Source organism: Takifugu flavidus, chromosome 17 (assembly GCF_003711565.1).
Source record: "Takifugu flavidus isolate HTHZ2018 chromosome 17, ASM371156v2, whole genome shotgun sequence".
In the NCBI taxonomy this organism is placed as follows: Eukaryota; Metazoa; Chordata; class Actinopteri; order Tetraodontiformes; family Tetraodontidae; genus Takifugu; species Takifugu flavidus.
Window position 1 is genome coordinate 6,538,722 of NC_079536.1, and position 24,031 is coordinate 6,562,752.

At 44.3% G+C, this 24,031-nt stretch overlaps 1 protein-coding gene and 1 long non-coding RNA gene across 19 annotated transcripts in view; one reads left to right on the plus strand and one right to left on the minus strand.

Moving 5' to 3' along the window:
* Positions 1 to 24,031, minus strand: part of eya1 (EYA transcriptional coactivator and phosphatase 1) — a 48,035-nt gene that overhangs the window by 2,288 nt on the left and 21,716 nt on the right. For 8 of the 18 annotated variants that reach the window (XM_057013255.1, XM_057013247.1, XM_057013246.1 and 5 more), the window contains 16 exons: positions 23,701 to 23,828; positions 23,139 to 23,204; positions 21,939 to 22,013; positions 20,149 to 20,215; positions 19,624 to 19,769; positions 18,752 to 18,889; positions 15,178 to 15,260; positions 14,514 to 14,700; positions 13,862 to 14,004; positions 13,249 to 13,332; positions 10,118 to 10,207; positions 2,658 to 2,716; positions 2,413 to 2,573; positions 2,093 to 2,207; positions 1,756 to 1,877; positions 1,189 to 1,289 (listed from right to left, as the gene is read on the minus strand). In XM_057013255.1, the coding sequence (XP_056869235.1) occupies positions 1,189 to 1,289; positions 1,756 to 1,877; positions 2,093 to 2,207; positions 2,413 to 2,573; positions 2,658 to 2,716; positions 10,118 to 10,207; positions 13,249 to 13,332; positions 13,862 to 14,004; positions 14,514 to 14,700; positions 15,178 to 15,260; positions 18,752 to 18,889; positions 19,624 to 19,769; positions 20,149 to 20,215; positions 21,939 to 22,013; positions 23,139 to 23,204; positions 23,701 to 23,824 (1,761 nt within the window). In that variant the 5' untranslated portion in view covers positions 23,825 to 23,828. The remainder of the gene's footprint in view (positions 1 to 1,188; positions 1,290 to 1,755; positions 1,878 to 2,092; positions 2,208 to 2,412; positions 2,574 to 2,657; positions 2,717 to 10,117; positions 10,208 to 13,248; positions 13,333 to 13,861; positions 14,005 to 14,513; positions 14,701 to 15,177; positions 15,261 to 18,751; positions 18,890 to 19,623; positions 19,770 to 20,148; positions 20,216 to 21,938; positions 22,014 to 23,138; positions 23,205 to 23,700; positions 23,829 to 24,031) is intronic. The other 10 variants (XM_057013257.1, XM_057013262.1, XM_057013261.1 and 7 more) reach the window with 7 other exon arrangements.
* LOC130513943 (uncharacterized) lies at positions 5,125 to 6,472 on the plus strand. Its single transcript, XR_008946872.1, has 2 exons — positions 5,125 to 6,057; positions 6,143 to 6,472. It is a non-coding gene; the product is annotated as an uncharacterized LOC130513943 (long non-coding RNA).

Here is a 24,031-nt window from a genome sequence, read left to right on the forward strand (position 1 = left end):
AAACCTCTTTGCTTTTTGTTTTGGAAATCGTCTTTTGCTTTTAAGTTGAAAAGCCGGAGATGCTATCTGCTCCCCCTCTCCGACGGTGATAACCGAAGGTGGAATTGTTTCAAAGATTGCTGTTTTTTATTTATTTTTTTGGTATATGGAGGAATGGGGGGTGCAGGGACCGTTTTAGACCCTTTGCTTTTGTAATCCTATGCAGTGTCACGTCTGATATGCGCCTCCTGACGGGTGAAATTGTTGTTATTTCACGTCGTCTCTGATGTTGACACAGAAACCTTTTACCACACGGTGTGCCGTGGGACTCGCACCGCTCCATGGGGAGGAAAAACACCATATTCTTCCATCAATGTCACACTGCAACAACTTAAGACTGAGTGAAAATATTTGCATCTTTTTCCGCCATCAGCCTCTCGGCTCTATTCCCAGGGTGTGTTCACGTTCCACAACACCGAACTATTGCCTTACACACTTATCCTGGCTAAAGGTTGCTACCTCTTCCTGATCGCTCTTTGTCCGTCTCCAGGATTTTATCGAGGAGCAGGTGAAACTGGAACCTTTCTGGCGGGAGACGATCGGGATCCTGCGGCTTCCCGCGGTGGTCACGCGTGAATGCTATTAGCCGCGTGTAGCTTCCGTGCAACCTTTGGTTCGCATCCAAACGCGTGAAATGCTGACTCCACAAAAATGTGGAACAAGAGCCAACAGGTAAGGTTAAAAAAGAAGGGAATATCAGATTGTCAGGTTCATCAGAAGTGATACTGAGAAGTCTGACAGACATCGGCTTCAAAATTTAATCAAGGGTGATTTAAGGCTCTTTTCCGCCAGTGCTGTTTACTACAGGCCTCCAGCGTGCCTGACAGAGCTTGCCTAGCAGTTCATTTGCTGCATTCACACTGTTCAGGGCACAAACCCAGGATATATAATTATGCCATCTGTCCCCGCCCCGTCCCTGTAAACCTGAGCCGGTGGAGCAAAGGTGCTGATTACCCACTACAGAGTTTCTCTCTCGTACTTAAGAGGATAAGTGATTCACAGAAAATAAGACTTTTCAGACGGGAGCGATTCCTTTGTTTTGAAAGATCTGGTGGGCAAGTTTAATGTTCTGTATGCATAATGGAAGCCAGAGCATTTTTTTTTATTTAGCTCTGCCTAGAGATGGGACACCCCCCCCCCCTTTCCTACCTTTTTGGAGCCTTGCTCCTCTTCCACACCGTCTCCGACAACAATGTAAACAACTTTCCTCCCGAACCGCTGAATTACTCTCTCGAAGCAGCTCTCCTTCCCTGTGGAGAGGTCGACAGCATGTTAGTGATGCAACCGTTTGTAGAGGTTATCATGTTGTGGACCCCCCCCCCCTTAAAACACGACATGCAAGAATATTGACATCTACTATTTGAAACATCGATGTGGAAGGACTGCGATAGATCAGGAAGAAAGAGGAGCAGGCAGAGAGGGAATGTTGCTGTGGAACGACGTAAATGTGCAGAAGTGGTTTCATATGCATGGGAGAGGCCCGTCGCCCCTGGATCTGGCCCATCGCAGGTCCAGATCCAAGAAAATAGTCCCAGGCTGATTAGGCCTGAGGAACATCAATCCTCTCCAGTGACTACATCTCCCACACCAGCCCCTCATTTAAGTAGGCTGGGTTTCAGCTATTTGCACTCAACAGATTAAAACAAAAAACATTAGAATGATAACCCCCCCCCCCCCCGAGGGTGGGTGAAATCGCATTTCACACGCAGGATTTACCTATTTTGGTTGCGCTATAAATATTCTCGATAGGAAAGACGATTCCCAAGCCGTAGAGCAGGACTTTAGCCAGAGCGGGGATCAGCTGCGTGGTGGTCACCAGGATATTCACACAGTTCGACCTGAAGAGCAGACGGAGGGAGACGGGGCGGGCATGATATCACCTCTTAGCGCGCTTATCTCCGATCAGGAGATCAGACCAGGAGAACTAATCCCTGTGACAAATGTGTTTTTTCTGGAACACTTTGGGAGTTCGCCGCTGTCTGTGTTACACAACATGCGAGTTCACAAATGTGCGGTGCGGGACTGGGTGCAATTTCCATCACTGGAATCCTACCTTGAGTGGATTAATGTCAGTGCTTTCAGTGCCAGTGTTAACCATGAGTCTGTCAAGGCTTCAATTTCTGTTCGCAATTGCAACCAGGCTTCCCTTTTGGCCGGGCCCAGCAGACCTGAAAGGCAGAGTAACAATGTTTGGGTTGGACCGGTCGCTCTGAATACCACTGAAATTTTCAAAATGTACCCCGAGCGAGCGGTGTGGCCCCGCGAGTTCACGGAACACACACGTGAACGTGCGCTGACGCTGGCCCGCGTAATGAGGGCATCTGCACGTGCTTTTCTGTATAACAGATGTGTACGGAGCTCGTTGGGAAATACCTCCGACGTTATTTTTGTAGGTGGTGTAGATTTCTTTTACTCTCCGGTAGCGGAAGGCCAGCTTTCTCATCCAATCCACGCCTCCCCGCACGCCCGTGGCCAGGCAGAGGTTGGCGCTGGTTGCGGCCGCGTGGAAGCCGTCGGCGGCAAAGTTGTATGTGCTGGAAGGGAGAAAGAGAAATAACCTCTGAGCCCAGCCTGTGGCATGTTTAAGGCAACCATTTAACCACAAATGATCGTCATACCTCAGATCCTGACCGTTGTCATCTGAGGACACGTCGTCAATATGAACCTGATCACATTCCTGAAACACACAAAACAAAACCTCCTGTTAATTAAGTAGTGAAACTCTTGTGAATCTCTTTGGATGGTTTTCATTAATAGCCGAACGATAATACTTTAAAAGGATAGAATTACCATTACCGTAATTACCATAAATCCCCCCCAAAAAGTGTTATTCTGAGGGAAATCACAATTACCACACGTTTCAGATCCTTTCCCACAAGAAATAACATATCTTCCTTTCTTCCTTGTCCAAAACAGACACTATCCCTGCCGCCAGTGCAGAAAGGATTGTAACCACTAGAGGGGTCCAAAGATATGCACATCCAGAGACGGAACGATCAAATATCAATTCACTAACTATTTCAGAAGCTACTATGAGTGTGAGTCCTGATATAGAGATACATAAAGTAGAAGGATGCTCGTAAACTAGCTTGGCATTATTGGTCTCCACACGTGCATGCGCCCCCGTTAAACGCATATCTCTAAACATATGTGTGCACTCCTGTTCCCCTCGGGGGGGTGGGGGGGGGGGGGGGCTGGCTCCCCTTGGAAGGGCAGAGGGATTTTGCAGCTCCGTACTGATTCCACCAGTACACAGTAACACAATCCAGACTTTCTGGTAAATGTAACCTAGTAGAAAAATTGAACCTGATGCTAACCGCCAATGAAATTATGACCTTTGATTGCTGCTGCGCCACACACCAACACAGCCTGGGGCCAGGCAGCCGGCAAGAGTGCAGGGAAAAGCAGACTGAAAATCTGTTATTAGTTTTCCATTTATAGGAGAGCTCCAGTGCCTCCTGCTACCCCCCACCTCACCACCCCCCCTCCCCCCACCCACCCACCCACAACTAGCCTGAAATGTGAGGGAGTCCTGCCTTGGCATTCAGATGAAGATCAACAAATACTGCAGTTGAAGGCATTTGATCAAACATTGAATAATTTGGAGTGAAAACAGGAAGTGACTCGAACGTCCAACTAATATTGAGGAATTTACGTGGAAGAACTGCAGCTTTTAAACAAAAAGATGTTAGTCTCCCCCGTTGAATGTTATTTCGGAAATAACAAAATCTTTGAAATGTTGAAACTTGAGCAAAAGGAATCCCCCCCCCCCCAAAAAAAGGATTCCAAGGATTTTAATTTAAGTTTCTTCGGACTGCTAAGGCACCAAAACACAGAAAGCACTTCCTCGTTTTTGGTCAATCACTCCAAGGCCAAATGCTGACGTTGTTGCATTCCTCACTAATGCTACAGCAGGGTGAGGGTAAGGACTTTGGACTGTAAACCTTTTTTTATTTTACTAGTTCCCCTCTGAACAAATTTTTCATCTCCCTGGATTTGTGGGGAGAGGGAGGGGAGACTGAAGTGAGGAGAAACTCAAACCAGCTGTTCTTTAACAGAATTAAAATCCTGACCCCCCAACCCCGGCTCTAATGCAACCATTCTCTCGCCAAGCCTCTCCCAGCAAGCCCCGAGATCCAAAGAGGAAAAGACTTTGACCCCGTGACCCCTCTCCCCTGCACTCCGGGGCTCCGGCACCCCGTTAAGGGGGTCGACGGGCAGAGACGCAGAGACTGTGAAGAGTAGCGGGTGATGGCCGGGGGAGAGTCCAGAGTGACCTCACATAGAGAAAACCCTTCATTCCAGAAGATAGACTGTTGGCATTATCTGCCTCCAGCCCCTCACCAGCAGATCTTTAGCAGCAATTTGTCTCAGGCTAGAATATTGGCTACCAGTGGGGATTTTCCTATTATTTATGTTCGTAAATTATTCCCAATCTTTTCTCAGGTCAGAATCCAATCCAGATGTGCTGGTGTACATTCTTCAGGTGGTAGAAGCATGTCTATTTGTTTAGGAAAACAAAAACAGCAGCCAGGGTTAAGCACCTCATAAAGCCCTCTTTGAAAGGCCTCCCATTCTGGTGCAAGTGACTGGAATGCTTCTATTCTCCACTAATTACCCGCTGATGAGGTCACAATCTGCAGACTGACGAGGCTGATGCCACACCTTCTATTTTGCTACAGAGCCATTCAGTTGGGGACATCACTCTCTAATTGCTGCTGCCGCCTCTTCCCAGGTTTCTTCCACACTCTGGCAGCACATTGCGAACCATTTCACCCCATAAATGATGAGCCAAACTGTAAACTTGAACCAAAGTGTATAAATAAACCTTGGCAATTGGGCATTTCTGTAGCCATTATAAGCAGTTCATTATGAACAATGTTTCACGGCCAAATTCTCAAAGCCAATAAGTAGACCAGATCTCCAGATCCCACAGTCAGTTGGTCAGCACACGGTTGATCCCGTCTCATTTTGTGTTTCCCTTGTCTTTATTACTCAATATACCACTGTGTTGACACTTGAACTTGGCTGTATGGTTGTGTGAATGGGAGGAAAGGTGCCGATAATAAAACGGGCAGATTCTGACAGTTACTGCTAGCATAACCCTCTTCGCAGCGTGGTCGGCTGTGGGTAATGTACAGTAACGCACACACATGCTTCTGAAGGCCTCATAAACACCGCGGAGCCACTGATGCTGTGGGTTCAGCTCGTACAAGTGCAGATATGAAGGGAAATGACCTCTCATGCAGGCATGATACAGGGTGTGAAAGTATAGAAATGTGCTGTCACTGCCTCATTAAAAAGGGGTCACAGTCATATCCCCTCATTGTTTAATACCGAGTGGGGCTTTAAAATTGTGGCACACAGCAGAAAATGCCTTTGAACGTCTCCCTTCCCTTCAAATGTCTCTGTTCTCCTTTCACCAAGCAAACAGTGGTCTGCCTAAAACCTACAATCACTGCTAACCTACACCAGATGTTTCTACTGTACTCAGGAGTGAAGACCCTCCACCAGAAGCCATTGTGATTGTTCCTTCTGCAAACACTGCAGCTTTCCTGTAAATTGACTGGCTAGGCTCCTTTTTCTGTTCATTCAGCTGCAGACTTGTCTCAATCACTGCAGGAAACAATAAAAAAAAGAAAAATGGTAGTCTGTGTAGCTTCCTCGGGATGCTATCATCCCCACTTCCTTTCACTGTCTCTGTGTATTTCCACTAGTCTGCTGAAATCTCCTCACTGTCAGGAAGGTTATCAGAGCTCTCTTTGTTCCCCTGGCATCTGTCATTAAGCAATCAGCATAAATGGCAAGACTCTTCCTGTAGCTCTGGAAGGAGCTCAGGCGGAGTGGTGACTGCCGCAGTCAGAGGCGGACGGGGCAGAGATGGAGGTGAATATGGGTAATGTGTTGCCAAAACATTGAAAGGAAAGTTTGATCTGTTCTTGTCATGAAGGTCTGGGTCTTTGCCATGTCCAGAGTCAGCAGTTTGGACACAGGCTCTCCCATTCTCGTCTCTCTCAGGTGAGCTGCTGGGGTGGGGGTGGGTGGCCAAACCGCAGGGTGAGCGATAACAGCCATCATCACAGTATTCCTTGTGACCCTACAGGCTAATGCCATGTGAAATAGGCTCGTCCATGGTTCGCAGGTTCTCAATGCCGCCACTCCACCGGCAGTGGCTGTCATCCCAACCCCCCCACGGTCTCTGACCCCCAGCAACTCCTCTCTCTGTTCCCACCACAGGCACTCCTGTCTGGAGTGAAGGAAGGAGGGAGCTGTGAATACCTGGGGGTCAAAGACAGGATGTGGGCAACAAAGGGATATTTCTTCGAACCCTCTTCATTCCGATCCAGAGTCCAAGCTTGAGCCACAGGAGTTAAGTTCCAGAGTGCTTAACCCACACTTCTGGGAGGGTAATAATTAAAGTGATATAATTGCATTTACTGTCATCCCATTTAATTTCTTATTTTTCTCCCCAGAAACAATTGCTCATGTCAGGTGAACAAATCTGAGTAATCCCGAGTCAGGCTTGGCTCTGATATTTTAAGATTCATTATTTGCCATCATACAGGACTGGTGCATGAACTGGTCGGTGCAGTAATCTGAAGCTGTAGCTTTGAATATTTTGCTTTCATTCTTTCTATTTTCTTTCCAAAATATACAAATCTCGCTTTGCCTAGATTAATGAGTTATGTCTGGGTGGATGGCACGAAGTTGAAATTATATAGGAATTAATGATTTATAGACTCAAAAACCATAGAGAAAAACTCCCTCTGTTGTTAGATTCTTAGTTTACCGACCGAATGATTTCCCCAAAATATGTCTCAAAGTCCTTCCATTAAAAATAATGCATAGTCTCTTTAAAAGATGTGAGGTCATAAAGCTGCGGTTTACGTCACTCTCTGAGCTCTGGCTGTCTGATGGATGTATACACAGCTGCAGGTCTCATGCTTGCTTTGTCTGATTGTGGCGAGAGGTGGCCAGAAATTTTCGCTTCAGAACGCTAACGCCATGAACTCCACGCAAAAGTGAAAATAATTTGTAGATCCCTTCAAAATTTACCGCTACGCCCTGCAACCATCCTGAATCTTACAGGTTGTGCATAAATTCTGCAACAGTGCATAAACAGTTTGCATTACGGCCCTCAACGGGAATGAAACCAGAAGAAGGAAAACAATATAAATCTACCGCTCAGATGAACGACGAGTGCTGAATCTGAGTCTGTACTGTGGGTCGTAAAACTAGCAGAATGGTGCAGCAGTAAGAGCCTCCAGAGGAACATTTCAGCCACGAGGAAACGGTACCCATGCATTTCACAGCATCTCTCATTAACAGGCAGCCGCTGGGCGAGAGTGACGGAGGAGGTATCAACCCCATGACTGCAGGCTGGGAGCTATAAAAGGTACTCAGCTCAGTGTCCCCAGGTTGCACCAATGTTATGTGTGTGGAGTGTGTATGAGGGGCCTTGGGTAGTGTCTGTGTGTGTGCGCGTGTGTGTACTTGTGCAAGTGTGTGAAAAGCAGTGCAACACACGGCACTGAAGCATCATTGGACTCATTTCAAATAGTTCCACCTTCAGAGACCTCTTCCCCCTCTCCTATCGCTGTGAGTGGTTTGCCCCCTTGCCCTTTATCCTCGAGACAGGGAGGGTTGTTTTCTCACCCGGGGAAGGGGGAGACGGCCGCCCGTGGACCCCACTGACAAGGGAATACAGGGGGCTTGGCCTGGGAGAGAGAGGCCCCTGGTTCCCACATAGTGCATGGTGCAAGCACTGGGGCTGCTGCAGCGCACCTACAGTAAACTCACACCCGGAGTCACAGCAGAGCTGTCAGTCTTTTCCGTGTGTTCAGCCTCAGTGGGCTTCATTACACACATCAATCCTGACCATCAATTAACTGTGCATCCCCCCCTGTACAGCAGTGCTACTCTGGTAATGGGGACTGGGGTGCGTGTGCTAAGATTACGTTCATTTTCTCCTTGCAGGTATTCCTAACAAATACTTTGAGCTACGTTCCCTAAATGTTTTTCACTGAGAGCATATTTGGTGATAAAAACAGATTGTAATGGTCAAATGATACAAGGTACGAGCCTGGGATGATCACTGTGTGTCGCTGCAGAAGACTTCTTTAAGGAGAGAGAGCAGAACATTTCCACAAAAAAACAACAAAACTACAAAAAAAGAAAAAGAAAAAAAAGAAAGAGAGAGAGAGATTAGGGTTAAATGGAATTTAGCATGCTAAAGCCACACACACACACACACACACACACACATGCGCGCACACACATATCCACTATTAAATTACACTTGATCTTAAAGAAATATGAGAGTTTGCACACAGAATATGGCTGCAAAGGAGCTGTGATAACTACACTTTTCTAAGAGCTGGTAGGACAACACTGTTAGAACACCCACACACACACACACGCAAACACACTAGACCACTAACTATGCACCTGTGTTTCTGCACAGCCTCTGGGGTCTCCCTTTATGGCTTAGACTAAATTAGATGGACCATATGCATTTCTGCACATGCTTAAATACATAACTGCTGCTGTTATATTTATAGTCGCCCTCTATTTAGCTCTATCTGAGAATGAGGACTGTAAATCAGCAGAGAGGAAACACAACTGCTAAAGCATTGCTAAAGAACTGGCACTTAACACTCAGACTGGTCAGGCTCAGTTTAAGAGGATGGATCAATATGCCTTCAACAGAATGTCTCTCCTTCTCTGGAATGATTGTTAATGACAATAACTGCACCGTCTGCATAAAGCTCCTTATGCTGGACATCCTAGAAAGCGTTCTTGCAGAACACACAGGCTGCTATTTTAGTCGGAATTTTGCTTTGGCTGAAAGAAACATTGGCAGTGTCAAAACAAAATCCAATAGTTTTGGAACGGAGACAGAGCAGAGCTGCTCCACATGTGAAAAGTTTCATCACATAGGAAAGGAAATCAAAACAGAGGACAGATGGGGAGTAAAAACCACATTTAAATGTTGTCATAAGCGGACTTTTTGCAGCTGATTGGAGCATGCCTGTTCAAGCGCAGCTACAGTGGATTTTACATGGCCACAGCATAAGGAAATATTTAACTGGCCAATTGCAACCAATTAACTTTGATCACAATGACTGTGTTTGGAATCTCAGTCACTCGTCTGTCTGAGAGAATGAACATTTTCTCCCCCCCACCTTCCCCTCTTGAGTTTGCTTTGTGTAACGCTGCCTAACGTGGTGGTGAGTAATGAGACTTGGCAGGCCGGCCACACATCTCTTCACACTTAAGTATCAAACAAAACATTTCCTCTGCTGTGAGGTCAGTGTAAAGCAGGAGGCCGAGGAAAAGCGCTGGGTCAGTGGGATCGTATTCACCGGGAGGACAGAGGGACAAATAATGTAAAGATAGAACCATGAAATTGTACATGTAGCTCCAAAAAAAGAGATTAAGCTAAGGCAAACACATAAACTGTGCTGTTAATTCCTTCATTTGTGTGTTAAAGTATGAATTTAAGCCCATGTTAGTTTGTGCCTCTGTTGTTTCCCCACATTTCCACACCCTCTCGCATTCTCACACACATCCCTACCCTTGATCCCTCTATTCCTGTACCTCAGGGGCAGATTTTACTCACAGCACACATGAATCAAAAAGGCAAAGAGGAGGGGAAGGGCCTCTTTGCCTTGGGCACTTCATGCTGCTGTGACTTGAGGGGTCTTCAACGTATGTGGACGGCGACACTGAGCACATGGCGTGACGCCGGGGCAGACAGAGTGGACGCAGAAACACTAGAGCCTGACAAATTGAGCTAGCTGCTGTGAGAAGGATGCAGAAGATGGGGGCAGGACTGCTGACCCAGGAATGACAGAGAAAGACAGGACATGTAAAATTCATGGCATCCCCTGGGCTCCATGGTAGTACTTCACCAACAGGAGACTGACAGGCTCCACATTGTGAAACAGTTGTTGCTTTGCTTAAACCTTGACTGCTCTTTCTCTTCTGACTATTAAATTGCAGACAGTAGAACAGAATTCAGGCATAACATGGACAGGCTGGAGGGGAAAATAGAGTCAAAACAACACAGACTCACCTCTAAGTCATTGAAAAATAAGTGCGTGTCGGCCAAGTTGAAGATCATTTCTTCCATCCTCAGGCCTAATGACACAGATGTCGGTGGATCCTGAAAATAAAAAGAGAACACAATCACATCAAACTGTCCGGGTCAATTCTCTTCCATTTTAAAAGGATTTAATGGGAAACAATAAATAATGCAGTTCTCTCTGAGTCGCTCAATTAACACAGAATTTCTTTGCATTCCTCTGCAAGCTTTCCCATAAAAGAAGACATTAGGCGGACTTAAAAGTTTCAGCCTCTGTTTACGACTCCTCCGAAAGGGACCAGAATAGTCATCAGACTTGAATGAACGCAGTAAAAGCGTGTCTCTTCTCTCAGGGGGTGGTCTGTTTAAAACCGTTGCAGGTCACTGTGCCAGTGGAAAGAGCCCGTTCTGCACCTCTTTGCCCCGATGCGTCCTCTGATTATGGAATGTTAGTTAAAAAAATACTCTCAAAATAAAATAAATATAGCAATTCCATGAGTGCAGTTGTAATGCTCTCTGTCGGTAGCATATGCTGTAAGGATGATAGGGTTGCAGCGTCTGTAAGACAATACGTGAAGACTATTGAACTCCACTGTAAATAGTTAATGAGCCTGCCACAGTGCAATTCTTCATTGAAATAAAAAGAGAGTTAAGAGGCAAACATAACTTGCTGATAAATATTTAAAAAGTAACAAGGCTGATAATTATTTTTCATGTTCATATAAATTGACAAAGAAATACGATGAAAAAAACATTATTATAATTAATAGGGTGGCTGTTTGTTGATATGCAAACATAATCTCTTTTTATCTTAAATCTCTAATCACCGCATTATCTTCCACAAAAGGATGAGGAGAGACAATGGCTGCAGTGGAGGCTTTTCTTTCTTTTCTTCCAGCTGACTGAGACTGCATTAAAAATGGGCCAGGCAGGGATTACTGAGTTAAACCACCTGAAGACACACCTGAGCTTTCTGCTGATTACCTGTCACACCCCTCAATGCTTATGTTTTCACTAAAATGACGGGGGGGTGGGGGGGGGGGGACGCCACACAAGAAGAATTCAATCCCCACTTCTGGAGGATTTCTTGTTCCTCCTAACCTCCCAGTTTGAATCGATCTTTCAGTAAGAACTCATCAAAAATAATTAACCTTCGGCGCAACAGGCTCCGAGCTCTCCTGCTCTCCCCCACAACCACTGACGCTGCTGGCTGAATTAGCACTAAGGCCTGGTTTGGTGGGAAAAGGGGGCCTGTGCAAATGCAAGTGAATCCTTTCCAATTAAATCTAAACAATCAGTCAGTGAGGGAGTTAAGAATACAAGCAGGCCAGAAGGCCAAAGTGCTGCTGCTGTCATTGCTTCGGCACCACCTGTCCAGAAACGTCAGTGCCATCCACAGGGGCGCCAGCCCCACCATCCCCCTCTTCCTCTGAGCCCCTTACCAATAACAACCCCCTCCGCAGCCTGGCCGCCCACTTTAAGCTCTGGCTCTGGCCATCCCAATAGCAGCACAGCTGGCCTCAGCCATCAGCTTTATGGGGTGAGCTGATGCCAATTAAAAGAGCTGATAAGAGCAGCAGTGTGTCCATGTGTGTGGAGCCAGAGTAAGTGGGAGGTCAGTGTGAGTAAGAGAAAGTCTACTTACACAGATACACACCTATTTATAGTCAGCTATGCAAGGAAACTGGTTTTGTACTTTTTTGTTTATGCTAAAGTTAGAGTGACACTTAATTTTTTTTTTTTTTAAAAAGAGGTAGTCCAGTTCAAGGTTTATGTTTCCAGTGCGCTTTGAGGAAGCTCTCTGGTAACTGGGATCAGGACTACTTTTATGAAGGTTGGAGAATTGGAGGAAGACAGGAAAAGAATTTGGCAGAGAAAAAGTAGGAACAACAGAGGGAACTGGAAGTGAGAGGGACCGTAGCGGCTGTCAAATCCTATATGAGCTCTGATGGAATGGGCCCTTATGGAGTCAGGAGTGTTTCCTGTTTCAGAGGAGCACACTAGAGACCCTGTGTGTGCATGTGTGCAGTTGTGGAGTCCCTCATCACTGAGCCACGGCTTCCTGAGCCCTGCTTCTCTCTTTTACCCAGCATGCAGAGCCAAGAATAAAGTAAATAAATACGGCAGGGTCGCGGGGCAGCCCTCTTTCACCCCCAAAACAAAACAGTGCCCCCATCAAACACCCCTTCATATCAGAACAAAGGCATGGAGCATGGGTCGCAGACGTGGAGCTCTATGACATACGAGGAGCAATGTGTCATTTTGGACTTCAAAACCAGAACTCCATAGACAAAACAAGCGAGATTAGAAATACCGCTCTGAAAACAAAATGCGGATTTATTCATGTTTGGAAAATCTGCCAATTTCTGATTCAGCTTTAATGATATGTCCAATTTGTAAAGGAGAAAAATATGAGTGGTAGATGCGCTTTAAATGCTATATAGAACCTATGACCTTAATAAATCCATGAGAATAAGATTCGGTCTTGTTTCCCAAATTGTTTGTTTTGAAAGTTTATATTTAGAGAAGCAATTTACGTGGAATAACAAATAGCAAAGCCTGGAAAAGTAAACTCTTCATCTCATAAGCATGCACAGCAACATGGGATGGAAGATGACCTTCCGGTATTAAACTAATATAAGTTTGGTGATATTTGTTTATACGTATGCAACATATATAATTTGAATCCTAATTAAAGCAGGTCCCGTGTTCAGTTTAGGTGGCATGTGGCCAGACTGAGTCCTTTGTCAGAGTCTCTAGGGAGATTCATGCCTGAGAAGGATGGATTGAGAAGCACTTAATTAAACTAACAATGTGGCATTTTTGAAGGAGAAAGGAACACTTAAGATGTGTCAATAGACATTTAGAGTGCAAGTGTTGTGAGCCCCTACGGCCGAGCCCTGACCAGCCACGCATAGCTCCAACAGCTGCAACCAGCAGCCAAATGCTTGCCAAGCCTCATTGGTCCTATTAAAAAAAGAAATAATTATCTGTACATTGAGCTATGCTCTATCTTCTCACCATGGACTCAAGGTGAAATCAATCTTCCCTTGCTCGCTTCAGATTCTGTTTTTTCCTGTTGCTGATAAAGTACGAGGCTACTGTCACAGTCTGTCACTCACCCGTCCATATCTGTTGGCGTAAGACCCCGTGAGCAAGGAATGGAAAACGATGATCGTTTCATCCAGGTCCCAGATGAACACTCGCTGGAGAGCAGGAGCGCACGAGGGGAAGGAAGACACAAAGAAAGACGGAGAGGAAAGAGGCAAAATCAATGGCGTTCTCTGTCGGGCTGCAAGGTGATCCTCCTGCTCAATAGGCCAAGAGCATGTATTTGCACGCCACGGGGACCAGAACCCATTTGGTCACCGCAACAGTGCTCCCCATCACCCCGCCACATGCTTTCCATCTCCTACGCTTTTACATTAGAGTGATCAATAGTGACAAACTAATTAACTAGATATGTTAACATGCCATGATGTCAGTTCTTTAATCAGGGCTATTTATTTTGTTTAAATTCTAAACATATTGTCAAAGAATCTTTGACTCACTGACATTATTCTGTCTTTATTCCACAATGTATGAATAAAGTATTTCCACTAAATAAAAGCTTTAAGAATTAATGGCCATTCCATGTTAAACTTGGGGTGGCAGCCAAATAAGTAAGTGCATTATTGTCCATGAGCCTCAGACAGGGTGAGGCTGTCTGTCGCCAAGGTAGCGGGCTCACCCTACCTCAAGGTCGGAGTCAGGCGGCGGTGATGGGTTGTTGTTCCTCCTGCCCCGGCCACGTGACTTTCCATCTGAGGCCCGGCGCAATCGATCTGAATCTGAATCTTTAATGGGGGTTGATGGACTGTGGATGGTACTGTACTCTCCTGAAAGGAAGGAAATAAGGAAGAAAGGGAGGATGAAATGGGTCTGCAGAATATGAGCTTTCAGAGAAAAAAGTGCCCATTTGTCCTGATGCAAGCCTGCTTCCTGGGGCTATTTTTAGGGATAACGCAGACCTATGGGTAACAAACATTCCATAAATCAGCAGCAAAATACATACAAGACTCTACGCCATGCTCTATGATGATTTAATAATCAAGAAGTTATGGCGTATGTGCCAAATAGGCAAACAGAGACATCATTTATTCAAATTACATGACTGTATAATATTAGATTTAGTCAAAGCCAGATGTCTTTGTTGTTGAATGATGAGTACAAATGCAGTCATGATACTTCGACTAGCTCATAAAGTCTGTGCATAGTTGCCAAACAATGCAGCTTGATTTAATCTTCCTTCGCTTGTCACCATTTTGTACAGTTGTTTATTTAATAGCAGGATCAAACTGCCGACATTCGGGTCGAACAAAGCAAATCTGCTGCCTTTGACTTTTACCTGCAGGGTTTTCTGTCAGGGCCTGGCTGGTGATGGTAGGAGGCGGCTCCTGCAGGGTGTATGTGGTGGTGGTGGAGGGTGTGTTGGGGCTGGTGTTGTTGCTTGTCATGTAGGGTGAAGGGTACGGTGAGCTGTTGTAATACTGAGCGTACTGCCCCTGACCGAAGGTTGGATAACTGTGGTAGTCCTGTTGTGAGAGACAGGTGGAACATTAGTGGACAGAAAAACAGAACTCTTGAACACTGAAGTGCAACTTAGGACATTAAAATTAAAGGAAAAGGCAGAAGGGTGATTGAAGAGACATAGGAGTTTGATATCTTACACCAATGTTGCTACTTTACAGTAGAGATTCAGAAACATAAATGCAAACACATGTCTGTTCTGCCCTACATCTGGACAATGTTCCGCCTTGCTCCTTTTCTCACCCTTTCCTCTGTGTCATAATATATTTGTATTACAGAAGATACAGTAGATGTTCCTGCAGGCTGACCTTTTCACATCCAGAGTGATTTGTGTCATGAACGTACTGCGTGTGTGTTTTGTAGGGATTTCCAGGTTGGAAAGGAAAAGCTGCACATTTGCAGAATACTAAGTAAAATCTGCTGGTAGCAGAACCCAAAAAAAAAAAAAAAAAGCGGGGGGGGGGGGGGGGGGGTGTAGCCACCTGTTGTGTGCTGTTGAAGCCAGTTGAGTTTGTCAGGGAGTTGTTTCCTGCGTACAGTCCTGACGTTGTTGTGAAGGTACCACCTTGGAGAGAAAGAGATCATTTCACTTACGCACACAACAGATAATGAATCATTGAATCTGCACTCCTGCAAGCTCAGATTGGAAAAGAAATGTCGTATTGTTGGGAGGCAAATATTATCTTTTAGTGAAAAAAACTGCTTGTGGTGGTGAACAGAGGGGGGCCTGCGGGAATGCTCCCAAGAGTGGCCTTATCTTCCCCCTCTTCCTCCCTTATCACTGATTGGATCAGGCCTGATGAATGATGGAGGGGGGCGAGAGGCGGGTGAGGGGTGGACAGAACCTGCTCGCAAAGCTGTCCGAGCCTGCAGAATGTGAGGAAGACAAGAGACTGCTGTGTGTGAGCTACTGAAGAGCGGCGTGCAGCGGAGGAGGAGGGAAAGGTGGATGCACTGGAAGAGAGGAGGAGGGTGATGCTGGGGGTGGGGGGGTCCTAAAAGTAGAACTGCACAAGAGGTCTATAGGAGATTTTCCTGATGAGACCTAATGAATATGTATGTCAAAATGGGTTGACAGCAACTAAGGGTTTACTAATATACCTGACATGTTATAGAAAGACAGAAGACAGAAGCATGATGTCTCTATTCAGGGTATCGGCCTGTACTATAGTGGCAGGCAACACAGATGAGCTCGGCTCGCCATTACTGAGCTGAGATTAAAACAGCCCTTTTGGTTGAAAGTAAACTTAATTTGCAGGTTTGCTATATAATTACATGCACCTACAAATAGAAATGTTCTATCCCAGCTTGTAAAAATAACACTACAGATGAGCACAAAAAGCTGTATATATGAAAAAGTCCAAATTATTTACATAAAAGTATCCGTGAAACTTTCTTTATGCATTCTATATGATGTTTATGGTAATCTGTACTCTGTGCTAATAAATAAAAAAACTGGGGGGGGATTTATTGTTTCTAAATAGGGACATAATTACACCTTTAGTCTCAGAGACAAACAGAGTTCCTTTCATCCTCTGGATACGGCCTCATCAAGAGGCCTCCCACCCCGTGACAAACGTGAAACAGCTTTAAGAACGGGGTGGGGGGGGAGTGGGATTGAAGGTGTGCGTGTGTGTGTGTCAGGAGTAACATATGGAATGGCAAAAAAACAAAGAAACACATAAGCCTCCCCAGTTCATAAAGTCCTTGGCACTCAAAAATTGAGGAATAACCTCAAATATTACCAAGATCCATTAATTATTTTGGCTGTTTCGAAATCTTGGAGTTTAGTGATAAAATACACAACGCATTCCGACATTGTTCTTCATAGCCTGTTCTAGTTATTTTCCTATTAACTGTGGTATTTATTTGGAAATTTATTTAATATTTCAAAGAATGCAGGGGGAATTTTAAAGTTTTTATGCTCTAGAAAGTTCAACATCAAGTGAAGATGCAAATAAAAGAGGGAAGAAGGGACATGAAGGACAACGAATTAGGATAATGAACAGCTCAAGTAGTCGTAAAAGTTCTCACGCGCAGAGTTTGAGGGCTTCGCTGTGGAGAACAAGGAGCCACATAAAAGCTGAGGGGACCTAGTGAGAATGAGCCCATGCTGTTGGGATTGGTGGTGCTGATTTTTTTTGGGGGGGGTGTCTTGCGGTTCCCCAGGGGGCATGTTTTCTCTCCCTCCCCCGTCCTGCTCCAGTTAGTTCACTCACTCAAGACCAGACATCACCCCTCCCCTCCATTCCTCCTTCCCTCCTGCCTTCTGGCTCCACAATTGGAAGTCCATTTGCTTTGCTTGATCAGTCCCCTCGCCATCGGCTATGTCTATCATCAGTGCACAATATTTGTAGCAGAAGTTTGTATGCCCCACTTGGGAAAAGCCTATCAATTCCAGATGGGGCTCTCTCAAAAAGGCATCCGTGGCTTCGGCTCTCTCAGCTCTCACTGCCACTGGGACAGAACGCTGGAATCCAATTATTCAGCTAATTGGCATCTGCTCATTCCACTATCGGCAAAATCTCAGCATCCCCTCACACCCGTCTTTTTCTTTTTTCTTTTTTGACTTTGCGAAAAGCGCCACCAAAAAGGAGTGAGGAAAAAAACATGTCTACATTTTGATTTGGAGCCACAATTTCAGCACCACATAAAACTCTATGCAAGGAGCAAAAACATTAATCTAATCTTCCTCCGCCTTGACAGCTGGCCACAGGCTGGTGGCAGGAACGCTAACACAGAAGGGGAGTATCAGATGTGGAGTCTTTGGTTGGGACACTCAAGCCCAAAACATCGCCCAGGCAGATCAATAGAGAGAAGGACGATGATGGTGTGGTGGAGGGCCACAGCCTACGATGAGAATAGTGGTCAATCTGTCATCTAGCGTGCCTGTCAATTACCGACGCACTTAATGCTACGTAAGGTATCCGATAGCCACGGAATGAGACGGCGAGGAAAATACAGAACCAGATGAGGGAATAGAGGAAAAGTAAGAGCACAATACTTAGAAGATGAATAGGCACATAATACTGTCATCATGGGTTGAACCCGTAAGAGGAGGATAGCAACGTCTGCTTTATGCTGCACATGCTCCGTCTCATAAACTATCTCACCGGACCGCTCTTTGCAAAACGCAGGCTGCTGCCAACCGTATTTGGCTGAGAGGTGTGGAAAAGTGGTACTTGTGGCACATCTGTTGCTGGACTGGTATTATTTATTGGGTGATTCTTTGGTTTCATCTTTTCCTTTTACACTTATATTACAGGGTTGAATGAGCTCAGTATGGCATTCACCACATTTTTGTAGCGCAGGTGGATGTGAGGCTTCTTTAAACCAGTTAAAATGGAGTAATAAAAGCAAAAAGCAGCAGAGGGCCTAAGCACGAGTGGACAGAGAGGGAATCAGAGGGAGTGAAGGCGCAACAATTCATCTTTATCGGTTTTAAGCCTATAAATCTCTAGAGTCTCAGCTCTTAAACAAATACAAATATGATCACAGGGAGAGAAAAAACAAGAGCTGGGGAGTGGGGAGCGACATGGCCGGTGCCTCCTAAGTGCCTGCCATTTTTTTCCCATCTGCGCTGATACTTTTAAGAGGAGAAGAGAGGGAGGCAGCCATTGCGGCTGTACATAACAAACTCTGGGATGCAGCTATTTTTTTGGGGGGTGAGCAAGAGGGCTGCATTGTGAATCAGTCCGGACCTGCATGCTATTAAATCAGGGACAGAGGATTTTTTTTCTTTAATCTTTTTTTTTAAAAGGAGGACAATAAACCTTATTTGGATGGGCTGAGCAGAGGCACCATGTGGCAGGAAAAAAAGAGTACTGAAACAGACACGAAAAATAGACGAGCACTTTGACAATGACGTTTAAATGGGTCACACAGACATGACAAACAAGAAACATAAACTTGGCTTCGGGAGAATTAAAATCCACTGTGCAGTTTTATAAACACAGCATGTCTGCTGGCAACGTTGCAGCTTTAAGAGAGTGACAACATCCTGTCCTGCATTTCACGACATGCAGAGAGGAGAAAAAAACAGAAAGTTGTCCTCACCCTGCATCTGGTAACTGTAAGGGGCCTGTCCTGTCTGTGGCGTGGTGAAGCCAGAGCCATAGCTGAGGAAACCCGTCTGTCCAGGGGACTGGGACTGGCTCAGGCCCCCCTCCGTCTTTATTCCTGCCCACAATGGACCTAAATCAGTTAGTGACACCAGATCGGTTTGATGCACAAGTGACAGTCAACACACAGGTTTAGATTACACTGCACAGCAAAGTGACAGCTATATTAAAGAATGAGAAGAGGTCTTCTAATTAAATATCTTCAGTTATTTAGACACATTAATGGCCTGGTAGCCTGTTTGATATTCAGTTAATGTTTATTTATGTGAATGTATGAAGTGTTAATCATTGTCAATATGTTACAACTATGGAAAGATGCACACATCATCAAATAATTTGGATTTAAAGTGGCCAAACTGCCGACAGTGAATCAGCCACTCTGCAGAAGTTTATTCAAATAAACACAGTAAATTCCTCCACATATTGAGGAGAGTTTGGGGTCAAAACAATCGGAAGACTTTGGACAAATAAAGTCTTCGGTGAGCCCTGTGCTTACTCTGAGCAATGCCAGAGGAAGCCCCGGTTTTGTTTGCAGATTTTTATCAACAGAACAGCTTGACAAGCATAGAACTTTTACTACACTGGAGGAGACATGCAGGCACTAAACAACAAGTCAGCATCTCCGCCGCTCTGTCTTTACTGGAGGAATTGTGGGAACACATTTGGTTATGAAGGAGGTCGTATTTCTGACCTTTGGGCGCAGGAAAATATTTAGTTTGCATTCTCTCCACACACACTCATGCATATAATATAAAACCGTACATGTTTTAGTTTATGAGGTTAAGCTGTCTGGTGGGGAACTCTTACCATACGCTGGGATGCCATAAGGCTGTCCAGGCTGAGGGTAGCTAGCATAGGCTGCGGCCTGTTGCATTCCTGTGGTGTACTGCGTCTGCCCATACGCAGCCATATTTTGGGATGAAGGGGTAGGGAGAATATGCGGATATGTTCTGCTATTTGAGAAAAGAAACAAAAGATAAAAGTGGGAAAGGAAGGCAAGAGGGGAGAGAGAGCGTGATTTTAAACCTCAGAACAAAACACACACTTTCCCAACTGACAAATGCTTTGCAGTTGTGCTACCTCTGAAAAAAAAAGAGCCATGTATAAATGCAGATTGCGTCGGACAGCTCATATACATAGTGAAAGAACAATAAATGGCAAAGGAAATTTTCACAAGATAATAATTACAACAGGTTTCAGAGCGCACAAGCTGCAGACGTCTAGGCAAACAAAGCCAGACGGAAACCATCGTCCGGGCAGAAGAATCTAATTAAAGATCCAAATGAAGTTGGATGCTGCTTATTTTTTAAAGAAAAATAAAAGAAGCCTTACTTGGAAGGGTAAATCTGTGGAGAGAACTGGTGAGTTTGTCTTGGGCTGAAGCCACTGGTTCCAATAGCTGTGGAGAGTTAAAAAGAAAAGAGGCATGCACATATTGAAACATTAGGAAATAAGGTAAATATTATCTTTTGCCAACAGGACTTCAGAATCCAAGGAAACTGTAATTACATTGTACTGCTCTATTTATTTCGCTAACCTTATTTAAGGTTCAAAAACCAGAGAGCAATAATGAAGTAAAATAATCAGGTATGAACATCAGGTCTTTCTGCTGACCAGCCCTTCTCTGAGAGGCTTCTGTGGTGTGAAGCAGTGTCGGCCTGTAGCTTCAGCTGCCTCGGGCCTTTCAAGCCACAACCACATTGGAAGTGACACCGCTGATTGTAGGTAATGAGTACCGCCGCACAATCATCCCTTCATTAGCGCGCAACTATGTGGTTCCACGGTGATGTTAACAAGTGAGAGTCAAGCCCCGGTTAACTCACAGATGAAGCTGCAGAAGAACATAAGACGGCCTGAGAGAACCTTTTTATTTAAAAGGTAAACATTTTTATCTATAGATTAAATAATACAGTTGTAAGCAGTGAAAATGTTCTTACAGACTTAATAACTATTTTGTTACCATTTTGTTTTAATTGAGTCAGTATTTGGAGCAGTGGGGATTATATTAACTATAATAAAAAGCAAACACAGGTTCTTTTATGTCCAATCCAGGAAGGATCAAAGGCCAATCACATATTTACATTTAACGGCACACTTCTGAAACATCTGTCTAATTGGCTAAGAAATGAGAGATTTGGTTGCACTAACTGTCTGTAACTGTATGCTGTAACCCCTCACACACATTATTAACAGTGAAGACTTTTCCCACATCAGCAGCACCTGCCGCTGGACAGAATCCACTCCTCTGAATGGTGCTCTGGGTTTTCCCGCAGAGGATATGGGATATAACATTACTAAATTTCATTAATATCGTCACAGACAAAAGTCAGGGCAGTAGTTTATGCACTTCAACCGCTAAGTATCAAGTATTTAGTCAGTGAGTTTAGCAAATACAGGAAATTTAGCAGCCAGATGATACTGTGCAGTTGAGAAAAATGATTAAAACATGTTTAGAGAGAATAACATACTGCTGCTGGTTGTCTTGGATACTGCTGGGGGTGCAGAAAATAAACAGAAGCTATCTCTTTAAAAAAGATTTCTTCTATGATTTCTGTTATGGTTTTATTTAGCAAAGCCCTGTATGTGTGTGTGTGTGTGTGTGTGTGTGTGTGTGTGTGTGTGTGTGTGTGTGTGTGTGTGTGTGTCTAAAAAGAGAAGGGTGTGAAACTCTGGCTCTGACAAGGTGATAGGGTAACAACCCGTGGAGAGTACAGGCTGCAGGGACGCCATGTCACTCCACTGGACAGACAGGCTTAGAACAGGTCATAATTCACTGGCATGGGAACAACACACACACACACACACACACACACACACACACGAATATGCTGACAAAGGTAGGAGGGGTTTTCATTTGTTCATGTTCACATATCTCTTTCTTTCTCTCTGTCTCTCTCTCTCTCACACACACACACACGCACACACACACACACACACACAGCCAGATTACGTTTGTGTTTTAGCTGCAGGGACAACTTCTCGGGCCCATCTTATCAGTCGACTAGCTCTAGGCTGATCTCTCACTAATCGGTTCAGCAGCTGTGTGTGTGTGTGTGTGTTTGTGTGTGTGTGTGTGTGTGTAAATCTACAAAAACTAACACAGTAAAAAGCTCCAACCTCACCTGAGCCTGAGAAGCTGTCTAAAGAGTCTGCTACTGAGGTGGCGATGTCGCTGCTGCTCATTGGTTCGGTTTTAACTGCAAATAAATAAGCCACATTGTGTCTTAATGCACCATAATACACCTGTGAAAAACAAACATCAGAGTATATTTCAGTTTTTTTAGAGTGTAAAATAATTTTTAAATGCAGTCAACAGGACAAAACATATATAAACAAACAAACAAATCTGTAAATAAATAAAAAGCACAGGGGGAAATAATTGTCAGTCCAGCAGTACCTATAATTATTTTAATAATTACTAATATGTTTAAATATGTATTAAAGCAAATGTTTTTTTTAATTTAATAGTTTATGGTAACAAATAGTAAATATTAAATTAATTTGAGTAAAAAAAATACTGAGGATTCTATATATGTTTTTACAAATTTAAATGCATTAGGGGGGAAAAACTACCAAATGCAAAATTTAAATTCTGGGAAATGCTAATTTAAGGGCATTCATAAATGATTAAAAAGTTAAAGTTAAAAAAAACAGTTCATCTTTTAATGAATGCAACGAAAACTCTTTGACCTTGTCTGATTATGTAGCTCAGGAATAGACCTGCACTGATAATTCCTCAGCTTTCTGACAGCTCACAACTCTTTGAAATCTGTCCATTTCACTTTAGGCAAGCAGGAGGATTTTCTTTCCCTCCTCTTTCACTTATTTTTTTCATGAAATAAATCGACAATGTGGGCGCGGAAGTCATGCTCGGTGGAATCCATCATGGTTGAAGAAGCAATTTTCTGTCATGTTGTACATGTTCCAGCGATGCTGGTTGAGGGCAGAGACACATGTTTATGGGGGGGGGGGGGGGATTCTTCACACCGATGGAAAAATAGTGGCAAGGTGCATGCATGAAACACACTTGGGGCAAAAAAAATGTAGTCAGGAAGCAGCCTGGAACACGCAAATGTAAAAATAAAATTCCAATCTGACCATTCTTAAACAAGGAATTCAAATCCAGCCAGTGTCAAACCATGCTCGAAACAAAATACCACAATTTCAGCAACTTTTCTGAATGAAAGGCACAACCGTTAACGTCACTGAGTTGATTTGAGCTACATTGGCTACATTTATTTTTTATAGATCGTGCCTTCATTCTGAAAGTGTAGAAAACAGCAAATACTCGCTCCTCATTCTGCCACTAAGAGTTGACAAACCTGCAGCGGACTGTGAGTTAGAACCTAACAACCAGTCTGCAGTGGTAAGCATTGTGATGTTATCACCTATGAGAAGAAAAAAAAGAATGGCAAAGGAACAAATGACAGTCTGCACTCTGCCTGTCGCTGCTGAACACACAGAAACAACAGAAACCCTGGCCTCCAAGCAAATATCACCTGAAGGTAACCAGGAGGATATTTTCTTAACTTGTGTGCATGACTGCTTCACTAAACAAAGGCTCAGATTTACGCCCCGGTGAATTTCCTGAGTAAATAACTATGTACAGTAGAAGCCTCATGCAAAACTCCATCATTTCCATGTTATGGCCTTTGAATAATTACATGGCTACTTAAACAAACAGCTAATACACCAACAAAATGAGCTACGCAAGGATGGCTTTGGGTTCTGAATTATCTATCACACAAATATTTTCTGTTCTTTCAAAATGTCTGGGAATGTTCCCTAAATCTGTTCATGCTGAACATTCCACTGTTCTCCTCTACTTTCTCTTTAATAATAGAGTAAAAGCATGCAGAGACAGAGGGAGCAGCAGCACCATACCTTCAGTGCCATTGGGTGTCATGGAATTGTGGCTGATGTGCGAGTTGTCAAGGTTGGGACCATTTGGGGATTCACTGCTTCCACTGACTCGACTGTGCGGACTGGCTAGATCCTGCATTTCCATAGACCTGACGAGACACACACGTCCACATCAAATCCAATTACCGGTACACATTTCACTCAACCTCAGGGCAGACACGCACCTCTAATGCTCAACGGGAATAAGGCAGTGAGCCAGATAATTCATGATTCAATGCTCTCTATTTTTGCCATTTTGAGGAAAAGGCAAATTTATGACGTTATATTTCAAATTAAGAAGCTTTTCTATGAT